Here is a 27,335-nt window from a genome sequence, read left to right on the forward strand (position 1 = left end):
TCCTCTTGGCCAGTGTTTTTCAACCAGTGTGCCGCTGGAATTTGCCTAATTTTATCTTTCCCCCAAAAATCAGGTCATTATTCAGTATTTTTGCTATTTTCAGACGAGGAACTGTAATAGTCATCCATATCAGTAGGTGGCAATAGATTTTTATATACTAATTATCTGTTCATGAGGCAACACAGTACATGTACTAACTGTTTAACAAAGCGGTTTAAGATTGCAGTGTAAAAAATAAAAACGTAAATAAAGCACATCATTTTTTAATTTTAAGTATTATTTTCTTCTTTTTGTATACTAATCATCATATTATGAGGTAGAACAGTGAAATTTGACAACTTCATTTTCAAACATTTTCGACAAGTGTGCCTCGGAACTTTGATATAAATAAAAGTGTACCTTGGTTCAAAAAGGGTTGAAAAACACTGCTCTAGGTTCTAGTTGATTTGTGGGTAAATAAGTTGTATTGAACAAAGTACCTACTGCCAAACCTCCCATTTTTCACCTGTTGTGTTTGGCATATAATGTTGGCAAAAACATGGACTCATTTTTCTCAAATGTTTCCAGACCTCCCTGTGGTGTTTTGTATGCTTATTTGTATGTTCAACGTTTCCTAAAGATTTACACAGAAAGAGAATACAGCGGAGGATTTTTTTTTTCTGGTCCACACCAGTTCTAAGCCTGTTGTCGGGCCATGGCGAACAGCTCGACCTGCGCGTCCCAAATAGACACCCTTGCGACAATCCACCTCATGGGAAAAAAAGAAAAGAATAAGCCTCATTGTATTTAACGCTGCAGTGTTAAAAATGTTGGTAACAAGTAACTGCGTGTTGTGTGGAATTTACGGTAATATATGCTAGCATGTAGGAATTTATGATATTACCAATACCGTATTTTCCGGAAGTTGCGTTTTTTTTCATAGTTTGGCCAATGGTGAGACTTATCAGTGAATTGTTTAACACATTTTTACCGGTTAAAATGTTTTCTTGTTATTCTCACACTAAACTGCAAGAGGGCGCTCTAGACCTGTGTTGATAATTTCCTAATTGCCCGTGTCCAAAAATGAGATTTGAATTTGTTTTGGTAATGATATGCATGTCTTTGGTGTTGGAGTCTACTCAATAAACATCCCCCCCAAATGCGACTTATACTCTGGGTTGCAACTTATATACGTTTTTTTCCTTCTTAACTTTACATTTTTTTTGCTAGTGCGACTCCTCCCGAACACGGTACGTCTTTCCTGCTCCATAAAGCACATTGTGTGTCTTGTACCCCCCCTGAGACTGAACTCTTATCAACAAATTGAAACAAGCCCCTACCTGCAGCATCCTGATCTCTTCCTGTGCCTCCTTATAGAGATCCTCCATCTTTGCCATCCTCTCCCCTTTCTCCTCAGTGTTCCTCTTCTCTTCCTCCGTCCTCCTCAGTTCCTCCTGCAACCGTTTCAGTCTCTGAGCCACGTCATCTCTGTCGCCGCTCGCCTGGGCCAGTTGGGCCTTCAGCTGCTTTACTTCCTGCTCCATGGCAGACGCCCGCCGCTGGTGGGCCCCGTCGCCTCCCACCCGCGCTCTCAACTCCTCCACCTCCTCCACAGCTTGGTGGTATCTCTCCTGGGTGTCCGTCAGTTTAGCCTGCAGCTCCGCCAGACTCTCCATCAACTCTTCCTCTTTCGCTCTGCCCGTTTCGCCGACCCTCGCCAGAGCTTGAAGCGAGCGGTTCTCATTTCTGCTCTCCAGAAGCTTCATCTGGACGTTCTCGAGGGCCTGTCGTAAGAGTCCGGTCTCCTCTCGGCTCCCTTCCTCCTCGGTTCCGTCCTCCGGCGCTGCGTGGGCGGCGCAAGGTACGGTCGCCGCCGGCTCCAAGTCCTCCCGTGTGGAATGGAAGGAGGAGTTAGAGGTCAGGCTGTTGGGACGGCTGCTTTCTTTCAGGTCCTTGTTGGCTTGGAGTGATGGATGTTTCTGTAAACGGGAACCAGAGGTGAAGCATAAACAACACTGGACAAAATAAATCACACTTTGTCTGTGGGTGTGATACGTGCTCGGTCGGATACCAAAATAGAAAAAAAATGTCGCGTTTTAAACAAGGTATATTCCCATCTTGGTACAACTGATAATTACTATATTCACCAATAAGTATAATCGATACTTTTCATTATTTTTGCGATCCTATTTGTCAAAACTTAAAACAATAAATACATTACCATTTACAATACAAACCTTTTAAGGTGTCCTAAAAACTAGAAAGAAGAATATTTACTCTAATAGGTTGTGTTAGTTCCATTAGCCTTTATATTCTTTCCCACTGCGCCAATCTGATTTTACAGTGTCTTACTTTTACCATTGCTCTTCTGGGATTTGCAACAAATTAGGAAGGGAAGGTAGGTCATTGCAGGTTTTTTCATTGGTGTAGCAAGAAAACGGTAAAATAAGAAAATATATAACAGTCCAAAACACCAACCCAAAACCCTAAGATGAATTAAAGAATGTATTCAATATATGCATGTCCTCATAAGGTTTTGGGGGTATGCTGGAAACATCATGCTCATTCCAGGGTTTATACACTTATTTTTCAAAGCCACATTCAAGCACTTTTCCTGCACATTCAAAGAAAGATCAAAATAAAGTTTTTTTTTGGGTTGACCCTGATGACTAAGTCGCTCTCTTGCTGCTAGCACATGCTTTGTGATATTTTGAGATGTTCCTATCTATGATCTATGTCAATGGGCTGCTAAAAACTGACACCATTTCTGCCATTTTGCCTCGACCATGCACGCAACACAGAAAGGGCTCTATAAGTGATGGGTAATAATGGGTAATAATTAGGTTAAATGCGGGAGACAAAAGTACTTTATGTATAAAAAGTAGAAATTAAATGCATTCAGCCTTGACGCAATGAATGTCATCTTTCAGTCTTGGCGACTGTTGCTTTTTGTTTTACTCTTTTAATTTAGGTTTTGTGAGTGTTTTTCAGTGTATCTGTGTCTAAATTAATTAAAATAAAAGTAGTTTTTTTTTTTTCATTTTATCATTTATAGCATTGAAGAGTTCTTTTACCGTCTTGCATTTTTAGGGATTTTGTGTTGTGGTTTGACTTTAAACGGTTTAGTGTGTAAAAAGGTAAAATTGGTTGGTATTTTACATTTTTTCTTTTGGTAGATCTTTGAAGATTTTTATTGGTTTTTCATGTATTTTTTCAGGGCTCCGCAGCAAAACAAATTAAACATGACTACAATTTGGTGCATAATGTTTTATGATTACTGATAGATAATTAAGAGCCCGTTTTCTGAATAGAGCTGACCAGTAGGGGGCGGTGACGCTTCACATAACATTGCCATAATTACAAGCCACCAGAGAAGGCGTGTTGGTGTCATTTTCACAAACAATTCTGCACACACTCACCAAATAGATAAAAGGAAAAATTGGGTAGGGATTCTATAAAATGCAATCATCGATCTTAGAAATCAGTTTGTTTGTTAATCTACGTATGGGCTACAGTTGACCATTCTCCCACTTGATTGTCTAGAAACTGAGAATTTCGGTTTGATTCATCTTTTGCTGTATTTTCACTCCTCCATACTCACGCCCGTGTAAACTACAATGATTTTTATTTAAACCCAGCGCCTCTACGCCTTATTCACTCTGCAAAATCACAAGATACCCTCAAAATATTTTCTCCTCTGAACTACACAACTCACATAGGTCACCCTTTTTTTACTTAAACGGTGAATTTCACCAAAAGGAGAGATTTTCATGAAAAATTATACGTTTATTTAAAGTTCCAATACATTTAATTTTAGGTGTATAGTTAGTTTTAATATACATCAACATGTGATTAAGAGATTGTGTAAAAAATGTAATTAACTTGTTTTTGGAAAGAACACTCAGGTGGAGACTGATATTAGCTCTCATCATAATATTAGTTCGTCAAACAAGCGTGTGTGTTTGTGATTAAGAGCATAAAAAGCAATCTTGAGGTGAAGGATTAGTGATTAGCTGTTACCATAACAATAATTTATCAATTTGGCTCTAAAACAGTAGTGCCCACATTTCAGTTTGCGAGCTCTGTTGAAATTTCGATGCACTTTAAAAAAAAAGAAGTTAATATAGGTCGTGTTGTTTGTATTGACGTTTTCATTTAATTATTGTTAAAAAAAATGTGATCTTCAGAACAGGTGAGCATTGACACCGCATTTTCGGGTTTTTAACCCATTAGGTTCAGCTAATAAAAATCTGCCTAAAAACATTCCTGCATCGTCTTGCAATCCTTGTTCAGTTTGTTTCGCTCCCAAATTCCCCTTTAAAAATAAACACTCTTCAGAGAATTTCTAATATTTACGTTAGCCTCTGACCTTTTGATTGACACCACTCTCGAAGAAAGCAGTCTTTTTTTTTTCAAGGCCCACAGCCCACATTCGCCTATAAGAGCTTATTTTAACAAAACAAACATTACCTCTTTTAGCTTCTAATAATTTTAGCTAGCATCAATTGATGATTGACACATTTATGAGCCAATAAAATCTGAAAAGAAGGCTACGCAGATATACACAGAGTATTTAAATTAGACCCCAAATTGATGTGCATTCATTTTTACACACCATTGTTACGGGCAAGTGCACACAACAGGGATGTGATTTTTCCGCTAATTCGCGGAATTCCGCTTTTTTTATCTCCAAAAATAAAATTTTAAAATTTCCGGTGTTTTAATTGGTAAAAAAAAACGATTTCGTCTCGACAGCATGCCATTTGAGTGTTTCCGTAACTGAAATGAAACGTACTTGCGATTGGTTGAAGTCTCGTGTTGACCAATAAACGCGCTTGTTATAGGAGTGTGCCATTGTTCATTTCTCACACGTTTTTGCCGGGTGTTTAAAGAAAGATGTCCGTGATCGAACGCAAAGATGCTCCGCGAGCTAAAGAAATTGATAAGATTGTAAAAAACAAGTTTCGATGGGACTGGTTGGAGAAGGAATTATCTACGAATGTTGGAAAGAAGACTGTGACGAATTTGTTCAATGACTTTATTCGGAAGATCGATCGTGCCGGGAAAGCACTTTGCATTTGGTGTCATGATACCATCGACTATGGTGGGAGAGGTTTCAAAGCTCTTGAAAGTCACGCAAAGAGCAAAAAACACGTGAAAGAACTCCAGTCAAGAACGACAAATTATTCCATCGCTGGAAGTTTCGGTGCCCAAACGAAAACTCCAAAACTTTACGGCCTCCATCCCTTTTTGACATCACAATCGGAAGCGGTAATAAAGAGACGTGATCCACCCCAACAACCTGTACCAGTTGCTGATAGAGTCGTGAATTTTGAGGTAGGTGGTAAACTTTTCAAATTTATTTGACAGTTTTCCCATTTTTTTCGAAAATATTATAACGTAATAAAAATGGCCATAAATATTTAACAATTACAATAATAGATTTTCATGTGTACATTACACCAACACTTTACTGTAGGGCCTATACTTATTGTACTTTCATTTATCAAATACTTGGATACGCTGCTATTAAAGAAATAAATTATTACATTTAAAATATGATTTAGGAAATTTAAAAATATTATTAAGCCTAATAGTAATCAAAACTATTGTCAGTATTTATATTTTTTAAATTAAGTACTTGTATGATATTCTACCATTGATTTTCTTAATGGCCACGATATTATTATGGTACATAATTTACTTAATATTAATAACATGGTTAATCATTGACACAAACTCAAATGAATGCTGCATGTTTGCACTTTTTAGGTTTCAAGATGTTGAGTGTCTTGATGTATGCAGTTACAGAGATGATCTTAGTCGAATGCATGATTGTGTTTTTATCAGAGCTTGCTGCATGAGGTATTTTATGTTTTTGTTATCCATTATGTATTAAGAATGATTGATTAAATGATTTATTCCAAAGCAATGAAGTCTAGGAGGAAGTAGTGTTTGGGTCATGTGAATGGATTTAGCTGTGTCCCGACGGATCACCACCTTATCGTGGTGGGGCACTTTGCGCGTCTCCATGACCCCCAGAGCTATGTCGGCGGGAGTCTCGTACTCCTGGTAGGGTTACCCAAGCCGAACAGGTCGAAGGGTAGAGTCCAGACTAAGAGTGATCCCAAAAGCTGGTGGCGGCACGCTTTGAGGCGGTTTCCTACAGACCTGGATCCCGTTAGCCGCCTGCAGTTGTAGAAAGATGCCGGTCGTCTAGGGTCTCCCTTGCCACTGGAACCATCTTCTTTACAATTAAGATAGTGGCGTTGGGGAAATGTTTTTTAATGTGACTGATTTTGAGTTGACTTAAACTGTAATTTTATATGGGATAGTTCAATATACATTGAAAATTTATGCTGTTGTCTTGTCTATTTCTTTGTCATCTGAGTGCATTGAAAGTACTTAAAAAAACCCATGAGCTCCGGGGGGGGGCTTCGCCCCACTTTTCCCCCCACCAGGGCACTGCCCTGGTCCTACCTGGTTTTCCCCCCCCCCCCCAGCTAGCAATCACCCCCCCCCCCCCCCCCGCTAATTTTCAGATAATTTCACTTTGGTCAAATCACATCCCTGACACAATCATTGATTGACTTCTGGAAAGAGAAGTCAAACATTTACAACTCTTTCAACATTTCTAAAAAAAAAATGGCCAAAGTAAAATACTTGCAAAAGTTTTAGTGGTGTGAGCTGGTCATCTCCAAATGGCCACTTTTGGTAATGCCTGTGCCCAATCTTAGAAAAATGTTTGAAATATAATGTTTAGTTTTTCAGATTGTGATCAAATATGACATGGTACCAGGGAAGGCTTCAAGCTATTGTCTCACCTGTTTTCCAGCTAAGATGCCCATGCGACACTCATCTGCAGGCATTTGATTGAAGATAATCTAAACCTATTATGTGTGTATGTTCTAACTCAGATTACTTAAAGCTTCTATATTCTCCAAACAGTTCAAAAATAATTTACTTAGGGTATGTGTCTTGGATTGGGATTCCAGACAAATCTTACAGGAACGTTAAGGGGTTAAGGGTAAGATAGTTCATGTTAGTTGTGTTGGAATTCTGTTTAAGTTTTTATGTACCATTAACCGAGTTGAAATTATAATTTACTTTAAAGTTTCGGGAATCTACTAAATTTGTATTTGAATTCATTACAAATATCCTTGTTTCTTTTTGCATCTGTATCGGCCCCGACAAACCCGTACCGGTCAATCTTTAATAGACAATTCTGTGTTTTTATTTGTAGACCTATAGATGTTATTTTGTCATCTCGTGGAAAGTTTAATAAGCCTTGGGGGCTTCTACGAAGGGGCGTCGCTACTTCCTGGATTTTCACGTTTCGCGAGGGGATCTGCCCCCCTTTAACCGCGATAACTGAGGTCTTACTGTATATGCTAACATTGCTATGAATGAAAGAGGCAGACGCCATCTTGATTTTTTTTTTCCTTTTTAGCAAAAAAAAGCATCCATTAGAACACATGTTTGTATGGATTAGTCCTCCTAGCCAAATTTAGTTCAATACAGCAGTCTTTCTATAAGCCTCAGAACCGCTCACCTTCAAATTGCAGGCCAGTTGCTGGTTTTCCAGAGTAAGAGCGGTAATCTTGGCTTGAAGCGCTGAAACGAGAGCGGCCGAGGGCGTCGCGCCGGGCTCGACCTGCACAACACATCGTATACCTTTAGCAGCTGCAGACGCTGGAGACCACTCGCCACAAAACAGGTCCTGACACGTACGCTTTGGTTAGACCTCCTTAAGAATGCAGGGGTGAACACACAGAGCTTCGGAAACAGATGTTTCACGGTATGGTACTCGCAATATCCAAGTTTGAGAGGTAACAAATTAATCTATACAAACCTCTATAACATCTGCGCAGGGAATACCTTTTAGTTAACAGTGAATGTCACAGTTTAAATTCATGCTTTACCAATTAAGCTATGTTAAGTTACCGACAGCTTTTTAAATCACCTTCGACTCCAGTTCCTCGACGTTCCTAGAGTCGTCCGTCATCTCCGGCAGCATGCTTCTCTGGTTGTTACGCGGACCCTCAAAGTTTTCTCGGACTTCATCATCCTTAAGTGCGAGAATGAGGGGGGAGGGAACAGTGGAGGTGTGAGAAAAAGTGGGAGGGGAAATAAGTCCAGGGTAAGAAGGAGTAGAAGTGGGATGTCACCTCTTTGTGCCTTGGTATTTTGTAGTGCCTTTTTTCGCCTTTTGTTCTATGCGGCATGCTATTCAAAGCCTCGTTTACCATTATCCTTTGCTATCTTGAAACCCTTGATTTGTTCCAGGATCGTGCACGTGGCTCAAAATGCTCATTTAACGAGCACATTTTCCCGATATATCATCAAAAAAAATTGGTTGCAAGGAGGAGTGGCGGAGATCGCTTCTCTGTCAACTTAAACGTTTTTCACCGTATTTTCTACCATTTTTGATCATTTTGAATTGTGTATGCCTTATAAGAATTTTTATACAGGGAGAAATGTCAAATTAAAAATCAAAAAATCTTGTCTTGCCCATTTCGGCTCTAACTCAGATCGTCACGGTCACTGGTAGCAGGTAACAATGAATGGGTTTGAGTTTTTCCCATCCGGAATGCATGGGCTCATTCGTTTCAATGGTTCACCAGGGGAGTTTCCAGAGGTGGCACGAGTGGGTCACTGACCCACTTTTAATTTAGCCTTGGGCAAATGGTGGATGCTAACAGCTACATGCAAAACCAGCCCAAATATTAGCTGAAGCTAGTTGTAAACACTGTCGGCGATGAGTTGGGCTGGCTATGCCAATTATTAGCAGGGACGAGCTGATGCTATGCTAACTCATTGCCAACAATGCTGTAAGCACAGTGGCAAAGTGTTGAAATATAGCAACCCACATATTACCTCAAGCTAGTTGTGAACATTGTCGGCGTTGAGTTGGGCTGGCATAGCCTGTAGCTCATGCTAGCTGTAAACATTGTTGTCAAAGAGATAATGAGTCATACAAGAGCCAAATGTTAACGGTTTCATGCTAAAAAATTATTCAAAGCGATATATGTTAACAAGTTATACTAAGTGCTAAATGCTAACGGCTATGATAAAGGCTACTTATGCTAACGGCTAAATGACAACAAGTTATGCTAACAGCTATATGATAACAGCTACAAGCTAACAAGTAATAACTGCTAGATGCTAACAAGTTATGCTAACACCAAAATGCTAACAGCTTCATGCTAACAAATTATGCCCCCCACCGAACCAAATAAAAATGAACACATACATATCACATGAGTTTAACAACTTGGTGAGTCATACACTTGTTAGCATCCACCATTAACCCATGGTTACATTTCATGTTAAAAATTGACCCACTTGGGCCACCCCTGGAAACTTCCCTAGGTACCATGGTAACCCATTGAAAAGTATGAACCCCATGCATTGCGGATAAGCCCATTCATAATTGATTACAGTGTAATAACAGTGTTATTACTAGAACCAAATTAAAAATTAGATACATCTCAATGAGTTTAAAATCTTTATGCTACAACTCGATGTTACTGGTTTGATGCCGACATCTTCCCAGATCCAGCACCAACTCTCACAATTGCCTCGGGAATTGTCTAGTACTGATATTACAAATTAGCACACTTAAACTTACTTATTTTGGTTTGTGTTAAAACAAACAAAAACAATAACAAACCAAACAACAACAAAACACACGGATTCTGGTATGCTTGGTAAATTAATGCTAAATTATTAAATAAAAAAATCATGAATTTGTCCCCCTTATATATATCTATGTATATAATGTTTATTCTGTGCAACGATAATGTAAACACAAAATGTGTGTACAGTATATTAAATGTTTTTATCATTACCTCAGTGTTCTCGTTTGCCCGCGTCCCTGCGTCCTAGACGCATCATTTTTGCTGGGGACACATCGTTTCAAATCAACGTGCGTTTCCTTCTGTAGTGAACGTCCAAGCTACTTAATTTTTAAAGTTTTTTTTATAATAAACCTCATTCATGTCGAGCAAGACAGTTGGTATTAGGTGAAAATCGACACAAAATTGGTAATTTCTTCAGTGTCAATAATAAGTCGAAACATAATGCACAAAGTGATAACAACCGCAATAATTCTGGCACGAAAAAACGGCAGAGAAATTGTTCGGAAGATCGCGGAGGCAAGGAAAACACGTGTGTTGAAGCGAACAATTCAACAAAAGACAATAAACAAAAGAATACTTTTGGCAAGAAAAGGACTTTGCTGCCAAAATGGACTAAATTATATTCCTGGTGACACTATGAGGAAGATGATAATGGATTGGACTTTGAGAAGGCATTACAACTGTGGCGGGACAGCAAACCACGAAGAATATATGAACTGAAAAATCTCAAGATATAACTGCTTTGTATTACCAATTAACTGTGATGATTAAAACTAAATGAAAATATGGATTAATATAATTATTTCAGCAATATTCTTTTGTTTAATGTACAATATTGTTGTGAACTGAAAAATCTTGAAGTGATAACTGATTTGTATTAATAAACTGTGATGCTTAAAACTAAATGAATACATAAATTTATAATATATACTAGTCGCCGATTTACAATTTCAACCTCGATAACGCTAAATTTTGGGGGCCCATAGATCTTTGTTGGGACCCATAGATTTGCATGCGAGTCCCCGGGACCCATCACTTTTCAGAGGTAAAATGAACACTGTTACCTTGTAGTTGAATCGTTTCGGAGTGTCACTTTTGTTGGAAGACGGGGTTCCAGAAAACGAAGGAGAAGACGTTTCAGACTTCTGCAGGTAGATACATTTGAAACACAACTTTATTTCATTGGGACTCGTTTTTAGGACAGCAAATTCTAGATGATGGTCAAGAAAAACGTTTTTGAGAAACAACAAGTGTTAAGAACTTCTCAGTGAAAACAAGCCGTATGCTAAAATCTGTGCATTATTACAGAGTGCGAGATATTGATACAAGCGGACCAACAGAGACATGCATTTACCTGCAGAGGGCTAATAGGAGGCGGAGGTGCTTTTCGTTTTTTGGGAGTTGTGATCCGTTCATCACTTAGCTTAGCTACTTGATCATGCTACAGGGGTCAGCAAAAAGCCAAGGAAAAAGGGAAATCAGTGGTTGTTAGTTCAAGGAGATTCAAACAACTGAGTGATCATCAGAATCGAGATTTCTAAGTCACTAACAGGTTTACACAAGCTGGGACTGTTAATAAGAAAGATGTATGGATCATAGAATGTAGCTTTCATGAATTACATGCTTTTTTTAAAAAACAAAATTCCCCCATCTATTGTAATCTATAACATTTTTTTCATTAATCGCCTAATTTATTTTAAAGGCGGTGTCCAGAACTTCAAAATATTCCTATCTTCTGGCTGAAATTATCATTGAAACTTCTGTCACGCTTCTGCTGTGGCTCGTGCACGTACGTGTCGATCTAAAACGCACTTGAATGAACTCTTCTTTTTTCATCTATTTTGAGGTTTGGGTTGGTATTTGGACTCTACATTCCTTTTCTACCTTTAACCATTTTCATCTTGGAATAAAATAAAACAAGCGTGAAATCACTCCCCCCTTCTTTTCCTGCAGCCGAATGCACTCTGTGGCAGGAACAGGGATGATTGAAGTAAGATAAAAGCAGATAGGCACGACGAGTAAAAATATATAAAGGCTCTTTGAAGTCAGTTGATCATTGATAACTCGTACACAAGATAGAAAAGATGTAATTTCTAACTTTTTGAGAACACCGCAAACTACACACTCCACTTTAAAGTAGCTACTAAGACAAGACGGCAACTACCTTCTGCGATGACCAAAACTGCCAGCAGGTGTCACAGTTGTGCACCGTTCAGTCTTTTACCAAACAGATCTGTGAAAAGCTGCTATTTGACTTACAGCCAACCCTCAAATTAACATCACAAACTAGTATAGGATCCATTGAGTAAATAAAATACTTAAAGAGAAAGTATGTGATTAAATCTAAAAACTATGCCAAACTACTGATTCTATAGTTCACTCTGATTTAAGCAAAAGAACGTAAATGCAGTTTCTTACCGCTGGACTTATAGGAGACTTGCTGGGATCTGTTTGGAACGCGGTTGGAAAGGGAAAAAATAAAATACAAATTAAATCCACATCCAAAAATTGAAAGGTCCAAAGGTAATGGTGCTCTCCAGCAGATGGCAGTGCTGACTGCATTGAAACATTGAGTATTATTAAACCTGCTACTGCAATGGTTCCCAACTTTTTGTGACATAGTTCTTTTGCACTATTTTTCAGTTAGGTACATAATAAACTGTTTTAAGAAACTGAATCAAGTCAAATTAGGACATTGGCGGAGAATGTAATAAAATACATTTCAAGATTAATCCCACAGAATAATAAGTAATAATAATAAATAATCTTACACATTTTTGGTATTATTTTTCCCATTTTGTGATTTATTGTCACATGCCGCTGCCCGTCAGTGCTGTGGTCCAGCTCATCTCTAAAGAACGATATGGGGCTTTACACCAAAAATCAACAGCGTCCAGATGATGAAGTTGCTGTATCAGATCTGGAGGGTTCTCTTGCTACTGGTAACCATGGAAACCAGTACGATCAGTTTCGTGTGGGCGTAATCCCCTACCCACAAACGGCCCGGAGAGGAAGTAGGCTGTACTTGCCCTAGACACACCACAAGAATGGGGCCCCGATACACCTGGCGGTCAAGGGATCCGTGAACTTTTTAAAAAGTATTTATTTTAAAATATGTTGGTAATTATTTTTCATAAACATTATTTTTTTTATTAAATATTAAGATTGGCAGGGTTATCAACTTTATTTTTAAACATTTTTTCCTGGTAAAATAGGGAGAATAAAATGTGAAATTAGAAAAATTATCTACAAACAGCAAGATGGGTTTTTTTGGGTACTGTAAAAATGAAATTATTTAATTTTTATCTGGTCTTCCTCTGGGGGCCATTCTGAATATCGGTTTTAAAAAGTGATCCATAACTTCTCAAGGTTTCTTCATTATCCTCATGTTCAGGTTTTTGAGTTTTTCCTTGCCCTCATGTAAGTTTTAGATCAGGGGATGGTATCATAATTGTCTGTAGTCTGTACAGCCCTTTAGACTTCTTGTGATTAAGGGCTATACAAATAATCATGACTCTACTTTTGGATTATTTACGGATATCTATTCTGTGGGTTTTGTATTTTTTTTGTTATGAGATGAAGGGATGCTCCAAGTAAAGTTTAGTTGGCCTTTTTGACAATGAAAAAATATATTCTGGATCTAAATGCATATTGTACTATGTAATACTCAAAATAGTTTTTCCTCTGTGGTTTAGGATCTAGTATCTATATTACCTGGACAGGTTTTACATTATATATATATATATATATATATATGTATATATATTTAATTTACAACCTACCCCCCCCCCCCCCCCCCCCCCGCCATGGAATCAATCATGGACGCAGATCCTCCGCAAAGATAAATACACTAAAAACAATTAAGGCTGGATAATTTTTTAAAAAGTCAGCAAAAGAGGAATCCCCAAAAAATACTCACTGATAACATATGGAAATTTAAGTTTGCTTCGGGCTTCGTCCCTCAAATCAATTTAATATGTCTGGCTCGGGCTGGTTTGAGCTTCAATACCCGCTCGGGCTGGATTTTTTAGGCCTGATCTTACCTCTACCCTGGAGTGTCCTCTTTTGAGAATCACTATGCTACTGTATTGATGTTACAGTTAAACCGGTCAAATTTACACGTCTATTAATCCCGAGTGTGTTTTTGTCTTACCAGGAAGCTGCCGGGTCAGCGCGGCGGTGAGGGCAGCTTTGACCTCGCCATTTGTGGACATTCTGGCGTAGTGCAGAACATCATTGCCATGTGAATCCACTGCTGACAGCGGTGCCCCTCTGTGCACCAGAACCTCTACCACGGCAACCGCGTTAGACTCTGTGGCCAGCATTAACACCGTCCTAGCAATGTGAAATCAAAAGTGGGTGTTGGCACCAGCAAAGAGGCGCTTTTGAATGTTCAAATACCGGGGCCGCTTACCTGCCGCTGTTGTCGGAAGTGCTGATCTCAGCGCCGCAGTCCAGCAGAGTGATGCATACTTCAGCATGGCCGTGCTTGGCTGCCAGGAGCAATGGGGTGTGCCCCTCCTTTGGGAAAACAAAAGCAGTTGCGGTAAAAAAAAGGAAAAGACCACCATTTGGGTTCACATGCAAGGCGGACTATTAAGAATGTGTGTCGTATGACATCACGACATAAACATTGACCTGAACGTTGTGTGACATAACCGTGTGGTGAGAGAAACCTCAGAACCATGTGAAAAGGGGTGACTGTCATGGCACTCAAACACCAATAGCTCAAAGGGGAGGAGTTAAGAGTAACTTTTTCTTGACAGTAACTTTGAACCTTGTTTAAAATCCAAAAATGACATCCCTCCCATCAATTCTCTGATTTGGCAAATTTGCTCATTCTCTATTTGAAAATGGCAAATGAAAAAAAACAGTTTAATTCAGGTGAACTTCAGTGATAGTGTAAATGAAGGCATACAAGTGGGGATATAGTGTGGTGAGTGATAACATCTCCAATTCTAAATTGCAATTCAATTGAAAAGGTATGTCCACACTCAGTAATTTACTAAGCAGTAAATTAGAGTTATCACGTTAAACCATTTAATCCAGTGATTCGTTGACATTACATCATGGGTGCAAACATTCGGCCCCCAGGCAGGATCAGGCTCGCGAGACAACTGAGAGAAGCCCAAGAGAAAAAGAGCCAAACAACGACCTGCAGTTTTGAATATGTCCAGTTATGTCGCCAAAGCCAGTCGCTACTCCCAAGACCTCTGGTTTCTCTCTCTCTCCCTTTCTAGTTCTCTCTCACCATCTTTTTTTGTCTTTCACCATCTCACTGTCTCTTTTTGTCTATCTCTCACCATGTCAGTCTCTTTTTTGGTCTCTCACCGTCTCTTTATTGTCTCTCTCACGGTCTCTTTATTGTCTCTCTCACAGTCTCTTTATTGTCTCTCTCAGTCTCTTTATTGTCTCTCTCACAGTCTCTTTATTGTCTGTCTCACGGTCTCTATTTGTCTGTCTCTCTCTCTCACACACGCACACATTCTCACATTACAACTCTTAACTCTTTCTCCCTCTCTTTTTCAAGATTTTTCTCTTTCTAATCTAATAGTCTGGCCCTTGTGAGAGTGTTTCTTATACAGTTTGGCCCCTAAACTCAAATGAGTTTGACACCCCTGCGCTATATACTTTGAGAGGGACTGCCTTTTACACTTAATTCCCTGAACTGAAGCAGCAATTAAATTCTGCCGGTATTGTTGAGCGTTGCTTTGTAGTGTCTTGATTATTCATGACAAGTAGGGATGAACTCACGGTTAATGCACGACATTATACCGTGAAGCCTTGATCCGCAGCAGATTACAATTAAGCGTTGTGCTCACAGTCATGTGCAGCTGCAAAACCACATCGTGTTTTAGATTTCACGGGCTGCTGTGCTTCCGCAGACACTAAGTACAAAAGTACTTTCTCTAAATTCTTCGCATTCACAACTCAGGAAGCAATATGTTCATTTCTGTTCCAACTCAAAAAATTGTCATATCTTTTAAAATTCGCCCTATGCTGTCTTAGTCGGATGCGGAGATTACAAAAGGGCTGCAGCGAGGCTTTGAACTAAGACAAGAAAGTTTGATCACATTACCCCATTTTAGCTAACCTGCATTGTCTCCCTGTTAGCTTTAGATGTGATTTTAAGGTTATGTTAGTAGTATACAAAATCATGCATGGACTTGCTCCCTCATATCTTTCAGATTAAATTTTCCCCTATGTTCCGGTCTGGAACCTTCGCTCTGAAAATGCTGGTCTACTAGTGATCCCAAGAGCCAAGAAGAGATCCGCGGGTTCAAGAGCGTTCTCCATTCAGGCCCCGGTGCTGTGGAATGCTCTTCCCTCTGAGATTTGATCTGCAACCTCAGTGGAACTGTTTAAATCTAGGCTTAAAACACACTTACATTCTATAGCTTATGAACGACCAATGTTTCACCTTAAAAATATTTGTGTATTATTTGTTATTGCAACATCTAGTGCAGCCTGGTCATCCTGGAAGGGGATTACCTCATGTGCGGTCCCTTCTCAAGGTTTCTGTATTTTCCTCATGTTGAGGTTTTTGAGTTTTTCCTTGCCCTCATGTAGGTTATAGATCAGGGGTTGGTGTAATAGTCTGTGGTTTGCAATAATCTGTGGTCTGTGCAGCCCTTTGAGACTCCTTGTGAGTAAGGGCTATACAAATAAACATGACTTGACTCATAGTTAACGTATAGTTATTCACCAACTTTTTTTTTTTTTCAAATATAGTTTTGTCTCAAGTTTTTTCTGTTAAACTGCTATGATTTATTTCTATTAATTTACATACCAACAACAAGCACAATGGAGAAACGAAGCCAAGATGTTGATGATTTATTGTAAAAATAACTAGGAATTAAGTTCAAAGACGGTTATTTCCCCCTCATTAGTTTGAATAAATTTCAGATATAATAAAATAATAGTTCAGATGTCTGCAATTATTAAGACTTTTCTCTGAGTTTCAAGTGGACAACTGTATTTGAATGCACGCAACATCTTATTTCGTACAGCTTCATCATTTGAATACAATTTAATGCTGATTGCAGCATGGAATACATTTAAACCAATTTGTGTTTTGGATTTTCTGGATTTTTCTATCCATCTAATTGTATGTGTGAGTTTTTTTTTATTTCGCTTTATTTTTATTTAATTCAGAATCATTTGATAAACCTGTTTTTTTAAGTATGTTTTTTTTTTATTTTCACATTAATTTATTGCGTTTTTGAAATGTGTAATTTTTTTAAATAGTTTGACATGTTGTCCGAATACATCCAAGGGCGTTTTGTATCATTAGCTTTAGGCTAGCAGATATTTTAATGTTTTTGTTATTTACATTCAAATATTGTGTTGCAAATTTGACGTTAGCACAAAGTTAACCGATATCAATGATTGCGTTGAAATCCTTTTTAAATGCCACAAAATTTGTTTTTCAACAAAGATATGAAAGCCACAAGTGATACTCAAAAATTCAGAACAAAATAGCTTATCCCCAGTGATAAGGGTTAGGGTTAGTATTGTCACACGCCCCTGCCCGTCAATGCCAATGTTCGGCTCATCTAAAAATTAGCAGAATGACACTTTACACCAAAAACAATGGTGACCAGGTGATGCAGGTGCTGTATCAGAGTCAAATATGGAAGCCTCTCCTGCTACTAGTAACCACGGAACCTAGAACTATCTGTTTCATGTGGGGGATCAAACCCCTATCTAAAAAAAACTGTTCTGGAGAGTAATGGGCACTGCCAGGCTGTACTTTCCCAAGACACAGCTCAGGGAGTGGTGTCCAGAGGACCATAGGGGTTAAGGGATCTATAAACTGTTGTATATCTATATCTATTTATTGTTGTTTATATTTCTAGTTATTTCATTCATTCTATTATTTATTATTTTTTGAAGAGTTTGAGGACTTCCATAGAAATGAGGAATCCAGGTTCCCATTCAATAGATCTACATGTTCCTTACATAAGTCAGAACAGTGCGAAAAGGTTTTGGTTTTCCTTAAAAAGAAAAACAGTACTGTGTGTCTATTCCAAATGGGGTAATAGCGCACGATGGGAGCTGAGAATGTACAAAAAAAAGAATCTACACGCACATTACGCTAATATCATGCTACGCACTCGGATCAAACCACAGGTATGGAGCGCCACTGAAAAGCAGACGGCATGTCTCCAGCTTGAGACTGCAGTTCTCACAGTACACTGACCATTCCAGCTCAGACGCAACACACGGTGTAGGCACTCATGTTGTTCCAAATGAGAGAAAACAAACCAAATCGATTTATGAGTGCAGCTGCAGCCCGGTGATTTATGACCTGCCACGTTTTACTTAATCTCGGGAAACATCAAACAGATGTATAAGCGGACGACAAATACTTTGTAAGGTATTCTGTCGAACAGGCATGGAAAAGAAGTGGAAATTGTTATAAAGTACGTACGGCGTCTTTAAGGTCGATGGCACTTTTCTGTTCGCACAGAAATTGGACAGTCTGGATCTTTCCGGCAAGAGCTGCGGATGAAATAGAAAAAAATGTGGGTTTCTTTTGAAGGAGAAAAGGAAAAATTGAAATAGAATTTTGGCAGAAAGCAGTTCAGAAAAACACAATAAAGATGAAAGACAAGCAAGACATCCTAATGAAATAAAACGTTTGCACTATAAATGACATACCAGCCAGATGCAAAGCGCTCCTTCCTGTGCTGTCAACTGCATCAACAGGACATTTGTTCTGGAAGGGAATTAGCTCAGATGAGTTATGTTTCAGAAAAATGTAGGAGTGTGAAAGAGATTTTTTCTAAATAGACGTCAGGCAGTTTTCTAAGTAGCTATAAAACATCAACAATATTAAATGATTTACCTGAATTAGCCTTTTGCAACACTCAGCATGATTGTTCTTGGCTGCTAGGTGTAAGGGACTTAAACCTGGTGATCAATCAAAAAAATAGAATAAAAGTTAAAACAAATATATCTCGGCTAACTTCGGGTTAACTAAGTTTGGCTGAGAACAACAGCCTGGCAAACAATCACATTTTAAAGCCTCTAACCCCAAACTCTTTTAGTGGTGGACTAAGGGGGGAAACATGCAAGTCCTTGTATTAATAGTTAAATTGAATAAAGAATTTCAGGTTTGTATTAAGGATCACAGAATACGGGATTAATAACCGATTTTGGAGACAAAAATGCCGATACCAATGTCTGTCAGAATTCCAACTATTGGTGCAGATAATCAGCCCACCCGATAATAAGTTGACCTTTTAGTTTTTATACAACTCATTAATTTTGTTATGATTTTAATTTGTGCTACAGGGGGCAGTATGGTAAAGATGGACTCTCAAAGAAGAGTTCAACAAGCGTGTCAGTAATCTGTCTTTTTTTCGATTAAATGTTTTCTTTGACTTCATGTTTAGAAAAAAAAATGATTAGCAGTCCATTTACTTGTAATGAAGTAAGGTTGAGGTAACCCCACGGTCACCAATTAAGATTAACTCTTTAAGCGCCATTTAATACTATTCATGAATGGACCAAAGCCTTGGCCATCTCTGCTGAGAAAATCAAGTCTGATACTGTCTTCGCTAACTATGGCCACTAGTTGGCAGTGACGCCTCTATCTGAGTAAATCAACTTCAGCCAAAAGAAGATGTCGAGAAGATGCTGATGAGAAAAATGACAGCAGCTTGAAATTTGGAGATTGTTCTAAAGTAAAATCCACCCAACAAATGCGCATAATATTTTAAAACTAGTTTTTCCAGGTATATAGTAATGCGTTCACTAAAGTAAGCAGATATGCGACCTGCATTCAAACCCCTTTCTTTAAACTTTATGGGGTCCCCAGTGGTTCTCATCATCATTTTTCTGTGCAACAACTTTGTTGATTTTGTCAACATTGTCACTCTAGAACAGGGGCGGACAAACTTTTAAAGTTGTAGGCCGCATTGGGGTTAATAAAAACGGCAGAGGGGCCAGACTAAGACGGGAAAAATTATTGATCGATTTCACACACAGTCTGGAATTAGGCAAAAGATGAGGAAAATAAAGAAAACCAATTTTTCTTTGCATTTTACTTGCATACCGTACATGTTATATTTTATTTAATATTTTTTTAAATGGACCATTTCATCATTGGTTTTGAAACTTTCAAAATTGAAGCAAATAAATACGTTTTTTACACTCTAAGTGAAAATTTTGAGAATGTGCGTTGAAAATCTTTAAATAAATTAGGACTTTCATTTTTTATAAAATAATTACTTACAGACCTTTCACTACTTATGACCATATGACTTACGTAAAATGGTTTATACGAACATTTTTTTCCGGATGTCAAAAGATATCCGAACAGTCTTGTAAGTTAGATTTTGTATTGTGTGCACCTTTATCCAAGTGGAGGACAGTACCGTAGTACTTCTTTCCATCGCTACCGGCGTGTGGCGCTGTGAGAGGTCACTCAGCATCCACCCAGAAGAAGAAATTCTCTTCCTCTTCCTAGTTCATGAGTAAACATTTGATTTGTCTATACTATCTCCAGCGTGATAAGAACTATGACATTTTTATTGTTTAATATCTCATGCATCCATTCAATATGGTTGATGTGGAGTGTAAAGAAGAGGCGAGCTGTTTCTTTTGAAATGAAAGGGGGGGGGGGAATTTTGTAAGGTTTATTGTTCTATATTCTTTATCATTTATCCATTATCGGTCAATTCATAATACGCTACAAAGCCAAGGGTCCGAGACACTTGCTCTCAGCCAAGAGGCTGAGTCAAGGTCCTAGCCACAGAGCCATGCAGCGATCAGTGCGAATGCACCGTTCCCGGAGGTACTGCAATACCGTGGAGTGGACAGAGCAAGCTCTTACTCCATCTCTTGATTGCAAAAAGAATGTATACAAATTCAGAATCATAGTTGACCCTCAAGATCCTCAATTAATTCAGAATCACAGTAGTGGAATAAGAAAGGTAGATGGGGTAGAGAAAATGGTTGGAACGCTTTTTTTCGGCCACTTTTTACCATGGAAGAGGAACTCTTGAAGCGCATCTTCCAAAAGTAAGTTAAACTCAACTTTATTTATCTTTATAGAGCATTTTATTTTATGAAATGATTATTTTTTTTAGTACAAAACAATACAGGTTACTTATACAAGCCTCAAACACACTTGAACAAACCTTAAACATACAAAATATAGCACTGAAGCAACTTACGAACAAATTCAACTTAGGAACGATCGTCGTTCCTAAGTAGGGCAGCGTCTGTAATATCTATATAAATACAATAAATAAATGACGAAAAATAGCAAGCATGGAAAAATGCTTCATAACTTTGTTTTATGGAGCAGGGACTTACATAAAGGGCACACAAATGACAGTTATCTAATTTTTTACCACATGTTCACACTAAAAATAAAATGTTAAGTACAGTTTTTCTCAAAAGTCTATCTTACTCTCAAATGTCTAATTTAGGCTAATGAGTGAGGCAAAGGTGCCAATTGTTTTTTTTTGTTTTTTATCCGTGTTATGATTGGTTGCCCAATTTGAATACTTGTGCAAAGAGTGCAGAGTTCTATGGGAAGCTGATTTAGGCAAATATGTCACTTTGGCCCAAAAAAGGGAGTTATGTACTTATGTTCTGAGCATGAATGATGATATATTATTATCAATATTTTCCATTTTCGTTTGGAGGTATAAATAAAAAGCCCTTGGGCCATAATTGGCCCAAGTGCAATAGTTTGCCCACCCATTCTCTAGATAAATGTAATCTAAAACCTTAGAAGCAACAGTTCAAAAGTGTGTACAACACCCACCTGCAGCGTCGGTCACCGTGGGGTCGGCACCGTGTGAAAGCAGGATGGCAAGGCAGTCGTTTTGTCCACGCGAGGCTGCAACGTGAAGACTGCGCACAAAATGAAAGACGCTACAGTTTGAAAAGCATGCAGAAGAAGAAGAGCACTAGGGTTTCCCATACATACATAATTGGTTCGGAGAATTGTATTATTAAAAAATATATTTTTTAATATATATAAATGCGGATTTTTCATCAAGCGAATGTTCGCCAACACTTTGGTGTGTATTTATCAAGATCCAGAGGTCGCAGGTTCGATTCCCGGCTCCTACGTGTTATATGTCGAAGTGTCTTTGGGCAAGACACTGAATCCCTAATGCCCCCAATAAGCAGGTCGGAGGCTTGCATGGCTGCTATTGGTGTGTGAGTGTGTGTGTGAATGGGTAAGTGTGAAGCACATTGTAAAGTGCTTTGGGAGGTCTTCATTGACTTGAAAGGCGCTGTATAAAATGCAGACCATTTACCATTTTTGCGACGCATCTCTGCCAGTCAGAGAAAATCTTGGTTAGTCGGCCACCTACCCATGTTAACCAGTCAGTTGTTGCAAGGTTTGTCCCGCCCCGCCCGCACTGTGATTAGACGATTGGGTAATATGTGAAATTGACCAGCGTTTTCCTCAAGCCGAACATTTTTAAACTAACGGCGACTATAAAAAAAAAACGCTTAGCCACGAATGTTCCGCGCAGAAAACTTGCCCAATGTAAACATATAACAAATAATTAGAATAATTCACTCAGGGCAGGAAAACACGAACTGTAGCTCATAAGTTGCGTGTTACAATAACCTCCTGTAAACCATTAAAGAAGAACTGGCGTCCTATCATAGAAGCAATCACAAAATCAGCAGTACTGATATTTAAAACTAATTTACCACATCACAGATATGAGTATTACATTTAATTATACTTAAAACTCATACCAGTGATTTGGTCTGTTTCCTTGTCGATATGATACCTTAAAATAGTACACCATAGGCATTGGAACAAACTTAATTATTTGCTTTTTGCATTAAAATCCTGTCTTTGAGTGTGACTTGTTTGCTGGGTCATTGCCTTTTATAACTAGTGTATACTTATGATTGAAAGACAGACATTTATCATAGATCTAGCTTGATTTAGCTCTAAAATGCACCAGATTGCGACCTTTAGATTTAAAATGTGTAAAGTTTTCTTCTGGGGAAGCATTCTTGTACCCCACTAGACTGTCCACTACGGCTGCAACAACTAATCGATAAAATCGATTATTATCAAAGCTAAACTAATTAGGTTATCGATTTGTTGTATCACGTGATTTATAAGCCACCAAGTAGGTTAAATCAATGCAAATAAGAGTGCATAATATTCTGTTGTGAGGCTGGGAGTTGTAGTATCGCTTGGGGCCTGCAGAGTGCGCAAAGGTCGTTTTTGTAAAAAAGTTTTTACATTTTTAAAAATCCTAAATATTGAACATTGCACCATTTCAAACTAAATTGGCATGAAAGTTTCCACTTTGTTGTGTTTGACTGTTTCATCATAAAACTAAGTAAACACTTTTCAAGGAAACAGACAGTGCTGCAGAAAATAGTTAAATCAAATAAAATAAATAAAGTAAAAAGAAAATCAATTGTAATAATGACGTGTTGAACTCTACACAAGGGGCCTATTCTTGAGCATATATCATTTTCATGTTGGGAATGTTTATCATATTTCAAGATCTAAAAATACAAATAAAAAAATGCAACACATAAAATGAAATATAATGCTCTTTTTTGTTTTGTATGATAAATCCAATAATATGATCTTTGGATAAGGTGGTAAAAAATGAGTATCTTGCATATTTGCAGGTGTAGACCTATGTATTTTTGTGTATGGTCAAGTTAACTGACAAACACCGTTTTATATTACAGACTATAATATATGTTGTTTTGTGCGCTATTTTTTCTATCTGTCCAAAACATTTTAATAAAGAGGAATTGAAACCGGCTGAGAAATCCGATTCATCGATATATTCACCGATGAATCGATTACGAAATCAATTGTAAGTTGCAGCCCTAATGTCCACCCACCAGAATCTTACAAACTTCTATAAGGAACACTGAGAGCACAGAACTCCATCAAAGCCGTTTGTTCGTTTCACTGCATATTTGAGCTTGTCAGTTTGTTAGTTAGCAGGCTACTTTCTTATTCGTGGAGAGTGATGTAAGGAGTTAAGAATAGTTGAGCAGGACGCGTATGAGACCGTTTGAGAAGGAAATCATAATTGCTCTCACATATAACATCATACTCTCACAAATGCACAATTATACTCTCATACGGAGACATGTCATACCCATGAAAAAACACTACTATACTATCTCATACACACTTCTATACTCTAACACATATCACGATCCCTCACACATACTGCTATGTTCTCATACACACACTACTATACTTTCACACACATTACTATACCCTCATTATGTTTAGGAGAATATAGTATTGAGTGTGAGAGTTTAGTAGTGTGTTTATTACTATACTCTCATATACACACACACTACTATGCTGTCACAACCATGCTTACTATATTCTATAATTATTATAGAGCATCGTATTATGTGTGTGACAGTATAGTAGTGTTTGTATGAAAAAAAAAGTAAGATGAGTGAGAGTTTAGTCATGTGTATGTGAGTATATCGGTATGTGTGAGGGATTATAGTTGTGTGTGTATGAGAGTGCATTAGTGTGTGTGTGTGAGAGTATAGTACTGTGTATATTAAAATACATAGTAGTAATATGTGTTATAGAGTGTAGATGTGCGTGTATGACAGTAGTATGTTTTGTGTGAGAGTATAGTAATGTGTGTATTACAGTATAGTAGTTTGTGTATAACAGTATAGTAGTATGAATGAGACAGTATAGTAGTGCTTGTACATGGGTATGACTACTTGTATAAGAGTATAGTTGCGAATGTGTGAGAGTATATTAATATGTGTTAGAGAGTATAGTAATGAGGGCATGAGAATATAGTATATGTGAGAAAGTATAGTTTCCATTTGAAATCATAGTAACACGTGTGAGAGTAGTAATATTAGTATGTATGAGAGTGCAGTAGTATGTCTGAGAGTGTATCGTCATGTTTGTGCACGTGTAACTTTGACTGTATAAGAGTATAGTTGTGTACGTGTGATAGTAAACGTGTTAGAGTATAGTAGTGAGAGTATAGTGGTATGTGTGAGAGTATAGTAGTGCGTGTAAAAGAGTATAGTAGTGTGTATGAGGGTATATTGGTTTGCATGAGAGAATATAGTAGTGTTTGTGCATGGGTATGACTGTCTGTATGAGAGTATAGTTGTGCACGTGTGAGAGTAAATTAAAAGGGGGACAATATAGTGTGTGTATATAAGAGCAGATTGTTATGTGTGAGAGAGCACAGTAATGTGTGTATGAGAGTATAGTAGCATGTGTGAAAGAGTAAAGTAGTGTTTATGAAAGTATGAACATGACGGTCTGTATAAGAGTATAGTTGTGAAGTGTGAGAGTAAATCGTTATGTGTGAGTATATAGTGTGCGTGTGTGTGTGTGAATGAGAGTAGATTGTTATGTGTGAGTATAGTGTGTGTGTGTAAGTAGATTGTTATGTGTCAGAGAGTATAGTAATGTGTGTATGAGAGTATATTAGCATGTGTGAAAGAGTTTATGAACGTATGGATATGATAGGATAGTATGACTGTATAAGAGTATAGCTGTGCTGGTGTGAGAGTATAGTGATAAGTGTGAAAGAGTATAGTGTATGAGAGTAGTTCTATGTGTGAAAGATTATAGTAGTGTTTACGAGAGTATGGATATGATAAGAGAGCATGTCTGTATAATAGTATAGTTGTGCATGTGTGAGAGTATAATGTAATATGTGAGAGCCCACCCCAACCCTCACAAACAGAAACAATTTGCATTTTTGCCAATGGGCTTAGTGCAATCTCTTGAAACGGAGCAAGTACTTGCATGCCGATTCCCTGACTGGAGATAAAACACACACACATGCCCACATGCCTTTAGATCAGCGGTTTATCACTATGGAGATGCCAGGGACTCGCCCTTTGTGCTGTTGTCTGGCAAAGACGAGGCCGCTGCATTTTCTATGACGAACAAAGGTTGCGAGTGTGTGCGTTTTTATGTGTGGCCAAACTTCAAGGATGCCAACTAAATGCGTGGTGCGTTTGTTAGGCCAGCATGCTCAGGTGGCGGACTGCATTGTGATGTTCTTGGCTGCGCAACACATGTCAAGCGAGTGTTGTGTTACGAGGGGAAAGCTAAAGAGGTCAAATACTACCATAGAGTCTTTAAACTCTCTCAACACTCTATGAATACATACTAGGGCAGGGTAATATGCCCAAGATACACCACAGGAAATGATGGCCCTACGACCATCGTGACTAAGGGGAACAAACAAGAAACAGTCTGGACCAATGCATAACAGAATGCCTGAAATGTAGCAGGATCAAGAAAAATAATCATAAATAAATAAAATGGCTGGCTGGCATCCGGTTCTGGGTGTCCCCTGCCCACTGTTAAAGATAGCTGGGATGGGCTCCAGCACCCCCGCAACCCTACTGAGGATAAGCCGTGAAGATAATGGATGGATGGATAAATAAATAAATAAACAGTGTCTTGTCTTATTGCCGGCTCCTTATAAGAAATTTCTGTTTTAGTTTAGGCCTACTGTATTCTATTTCAACTAAATATTAAATAATAATAATAGTTGTTTTATATTGCACGTAGCAATTATCGATAGCAGCGTCAGCCAAGCGCTCTACAATGTGCTTCACACTTTTCACTAACTGATAGCAGCGTCAGCCATGCAAGGCAACTACCTGCTATCGGGGGCATTATTTATTTGTCATTATTATATATTTTTTTATTATTATTGAGTTTTTTGGGGGAGAGAGGGAATTTTAATTTGTTTGTGCTTTTTCCTTTTTTTTTAACACACAACAAACAAACAAAGAAAAGGGGGAACGTAACAATAACAAAACAAACATCAGAAAAAACAATTTCACTAATGTTTAAATAAAGGTCTGTATAAAATTGTGTTTAACTTTTTTTTCTTAGAGCCATGATTAAAAACATTTATTGACAATGTAAACTATGAACATAAAATTTACAAAGTATTTATTTTATGTCCTTCAAAGTCTGAGGAATTGTCAGACACACTAAAGAGTTGTTTTCTTGTGCTTTTTTTGAGTTTATCTAAATCTTTCAAGGGTCATCTCTATCCTCCATTCTTTAAAATTCACCTCAGGTACTGTGAATAAAAATAGTGTGGTAACAAGATTAAATCTACTGCTTTTCCGTATTTCCTGGTGGTCTAGGTGCTAGGATTCGGTACTCTCTCCCCCGTGACCTGGGTTTGAATCCTGTTGCATGTAAAGGTTTGCGATATTTTTCCACTGATCAATCATTGCAGAATTACTGTAAAACTTCATGTGTAACATGCACCCAAACTTTGAGCTATTTTTTTTAAGTTAGAATAAAATGCGCGTTCAACAAGAATAAATAGGGTAGTTCTCTGATCTTTTGACGTACGCTGATTTTCCCTCGCTGTCCAGCTTGACAGGACTGGCACCTTTCTTGGCGACGAGCGAGCCCACCTTCTCCGCCTCGCCATGCTCCACTGCAGCAAGAAGTCGCTCGTCATTTTTATTCCACTCGTTGACCTTAGGGGACACAAAATGAAACAGCCTTAGCCAACAGTAAGTCGTAAAATTATATTCACAAAGCTACTGCACCTTTAAATTTCATGGCCAAATTCAAACTCATTTAAAGGAATTATAGCCAATTTCCAAATTCCTTCTAGTACCAAGAAAAAAATTTGGAGCCACTAGTATATCTCTGATTTTTAATCTTGCGTGTGCATTTTTTAAGACATAGGATTTTTA

General features: G+C 38.2%; 1 protein-coding gene and 1 long non-coding RNA gene across 3 annotated transcripts in view; one reads left to right on the forward strand and one right to left on the reverse strand.

Moving 5' to 3' along the window:
• The window catches only part of LOC148350521 (uncharacterized), an 80,653-nt gene extending 64,621 nt beyond the window's left edge, over positions 1 to 16,032 (forward strand). The window contains exon 5 of the long non-coding RNA XR_015847134.1: positions 13,777 to 16,032. This is a non-coding gene — a long non-coding RNA (uncharacterized LOC148350521). The remainder of the gene's footprint in view (positions 1 to 13,776) is intronic.
• Positions 1 to 27,335, reverse strand: part of rai14 (retinoic acid induced 14) — a 57,438-nt gene that overhangs the window by 5,793 nt on the left and 24,310 nt on the right. The window contains exons 3-15 of one of the 2 annotated variants that reach the window (XM_088320352.1): positions 26,983 to 27,113; positions 21,406 to 21,494; positions 18,472 to 18,536; positions 18,285 to 18,342; positions 18,055 to 18,125; positions 14,035 to 14,141; positions 13,774 to 13,955; positions 12,039 to 12,067; positions 10,975 to 11,061; positions 10,685 to 10,765; positions 7,943 to 8,047; positions 7,532 to 7,633; positions 1,320 to 1,958 (exon numbers count right to left, since the gene is read on the reverse strand). In XM_088320352.1, the coding sequence (XP_088176478.1) occupies positions 1,320 to 1,958; positions 7,532 to 7,633; positions 7,943 to 8,047; positions 10,685 to 10,765; positions 10,975 to 11,061; positions 12,039 to 12,067; positions 13,774 to 13,955; positions 14,035 to 14,141; positions 18,055 to 18,125; positions 18,285 to 18,342; positions 18,472 to 18,536; positions 21,406 to 21,494; positions 26,983 to 27,113 (1,746 nt within the window). The remainder of the gene's footprint in view (positions 1 to 1,319; positions 1,959 to 7,531; positions 7,634 to 7,942; positions 8,048 to 10,684; positions 10,766 to 10,974; positions 11,062 to 12,038; positions 12,068 to 13,773; positions 13,956 to 14,034; positions 14,142 to 18,054; positions 18,126 to 18,284; positions 18,343 to 18,471; positions 18,537 to 21,405; positions 21,495 to 26,982; positions 27,114 to 27,335) is intronic. The other variant, XM_088320353.1, reaches the window with a different exon arrangement.

Source organism: Urocampus carinirostris, chromosome 16 (assembly GCF_059441175.1).
Source record: "Urocampus carinirostris isolate Australia breed hairy pipefish chromosome 16, RoL_Ucar_1.0, whole genome shotgun sequence".
Lineage (NCBI taxonomy): Eukaryota > Metazoa > Chordata > Actinopteri > Syngnathiformes > Syngnathidae > Urocampus > Urocampus carinirostris.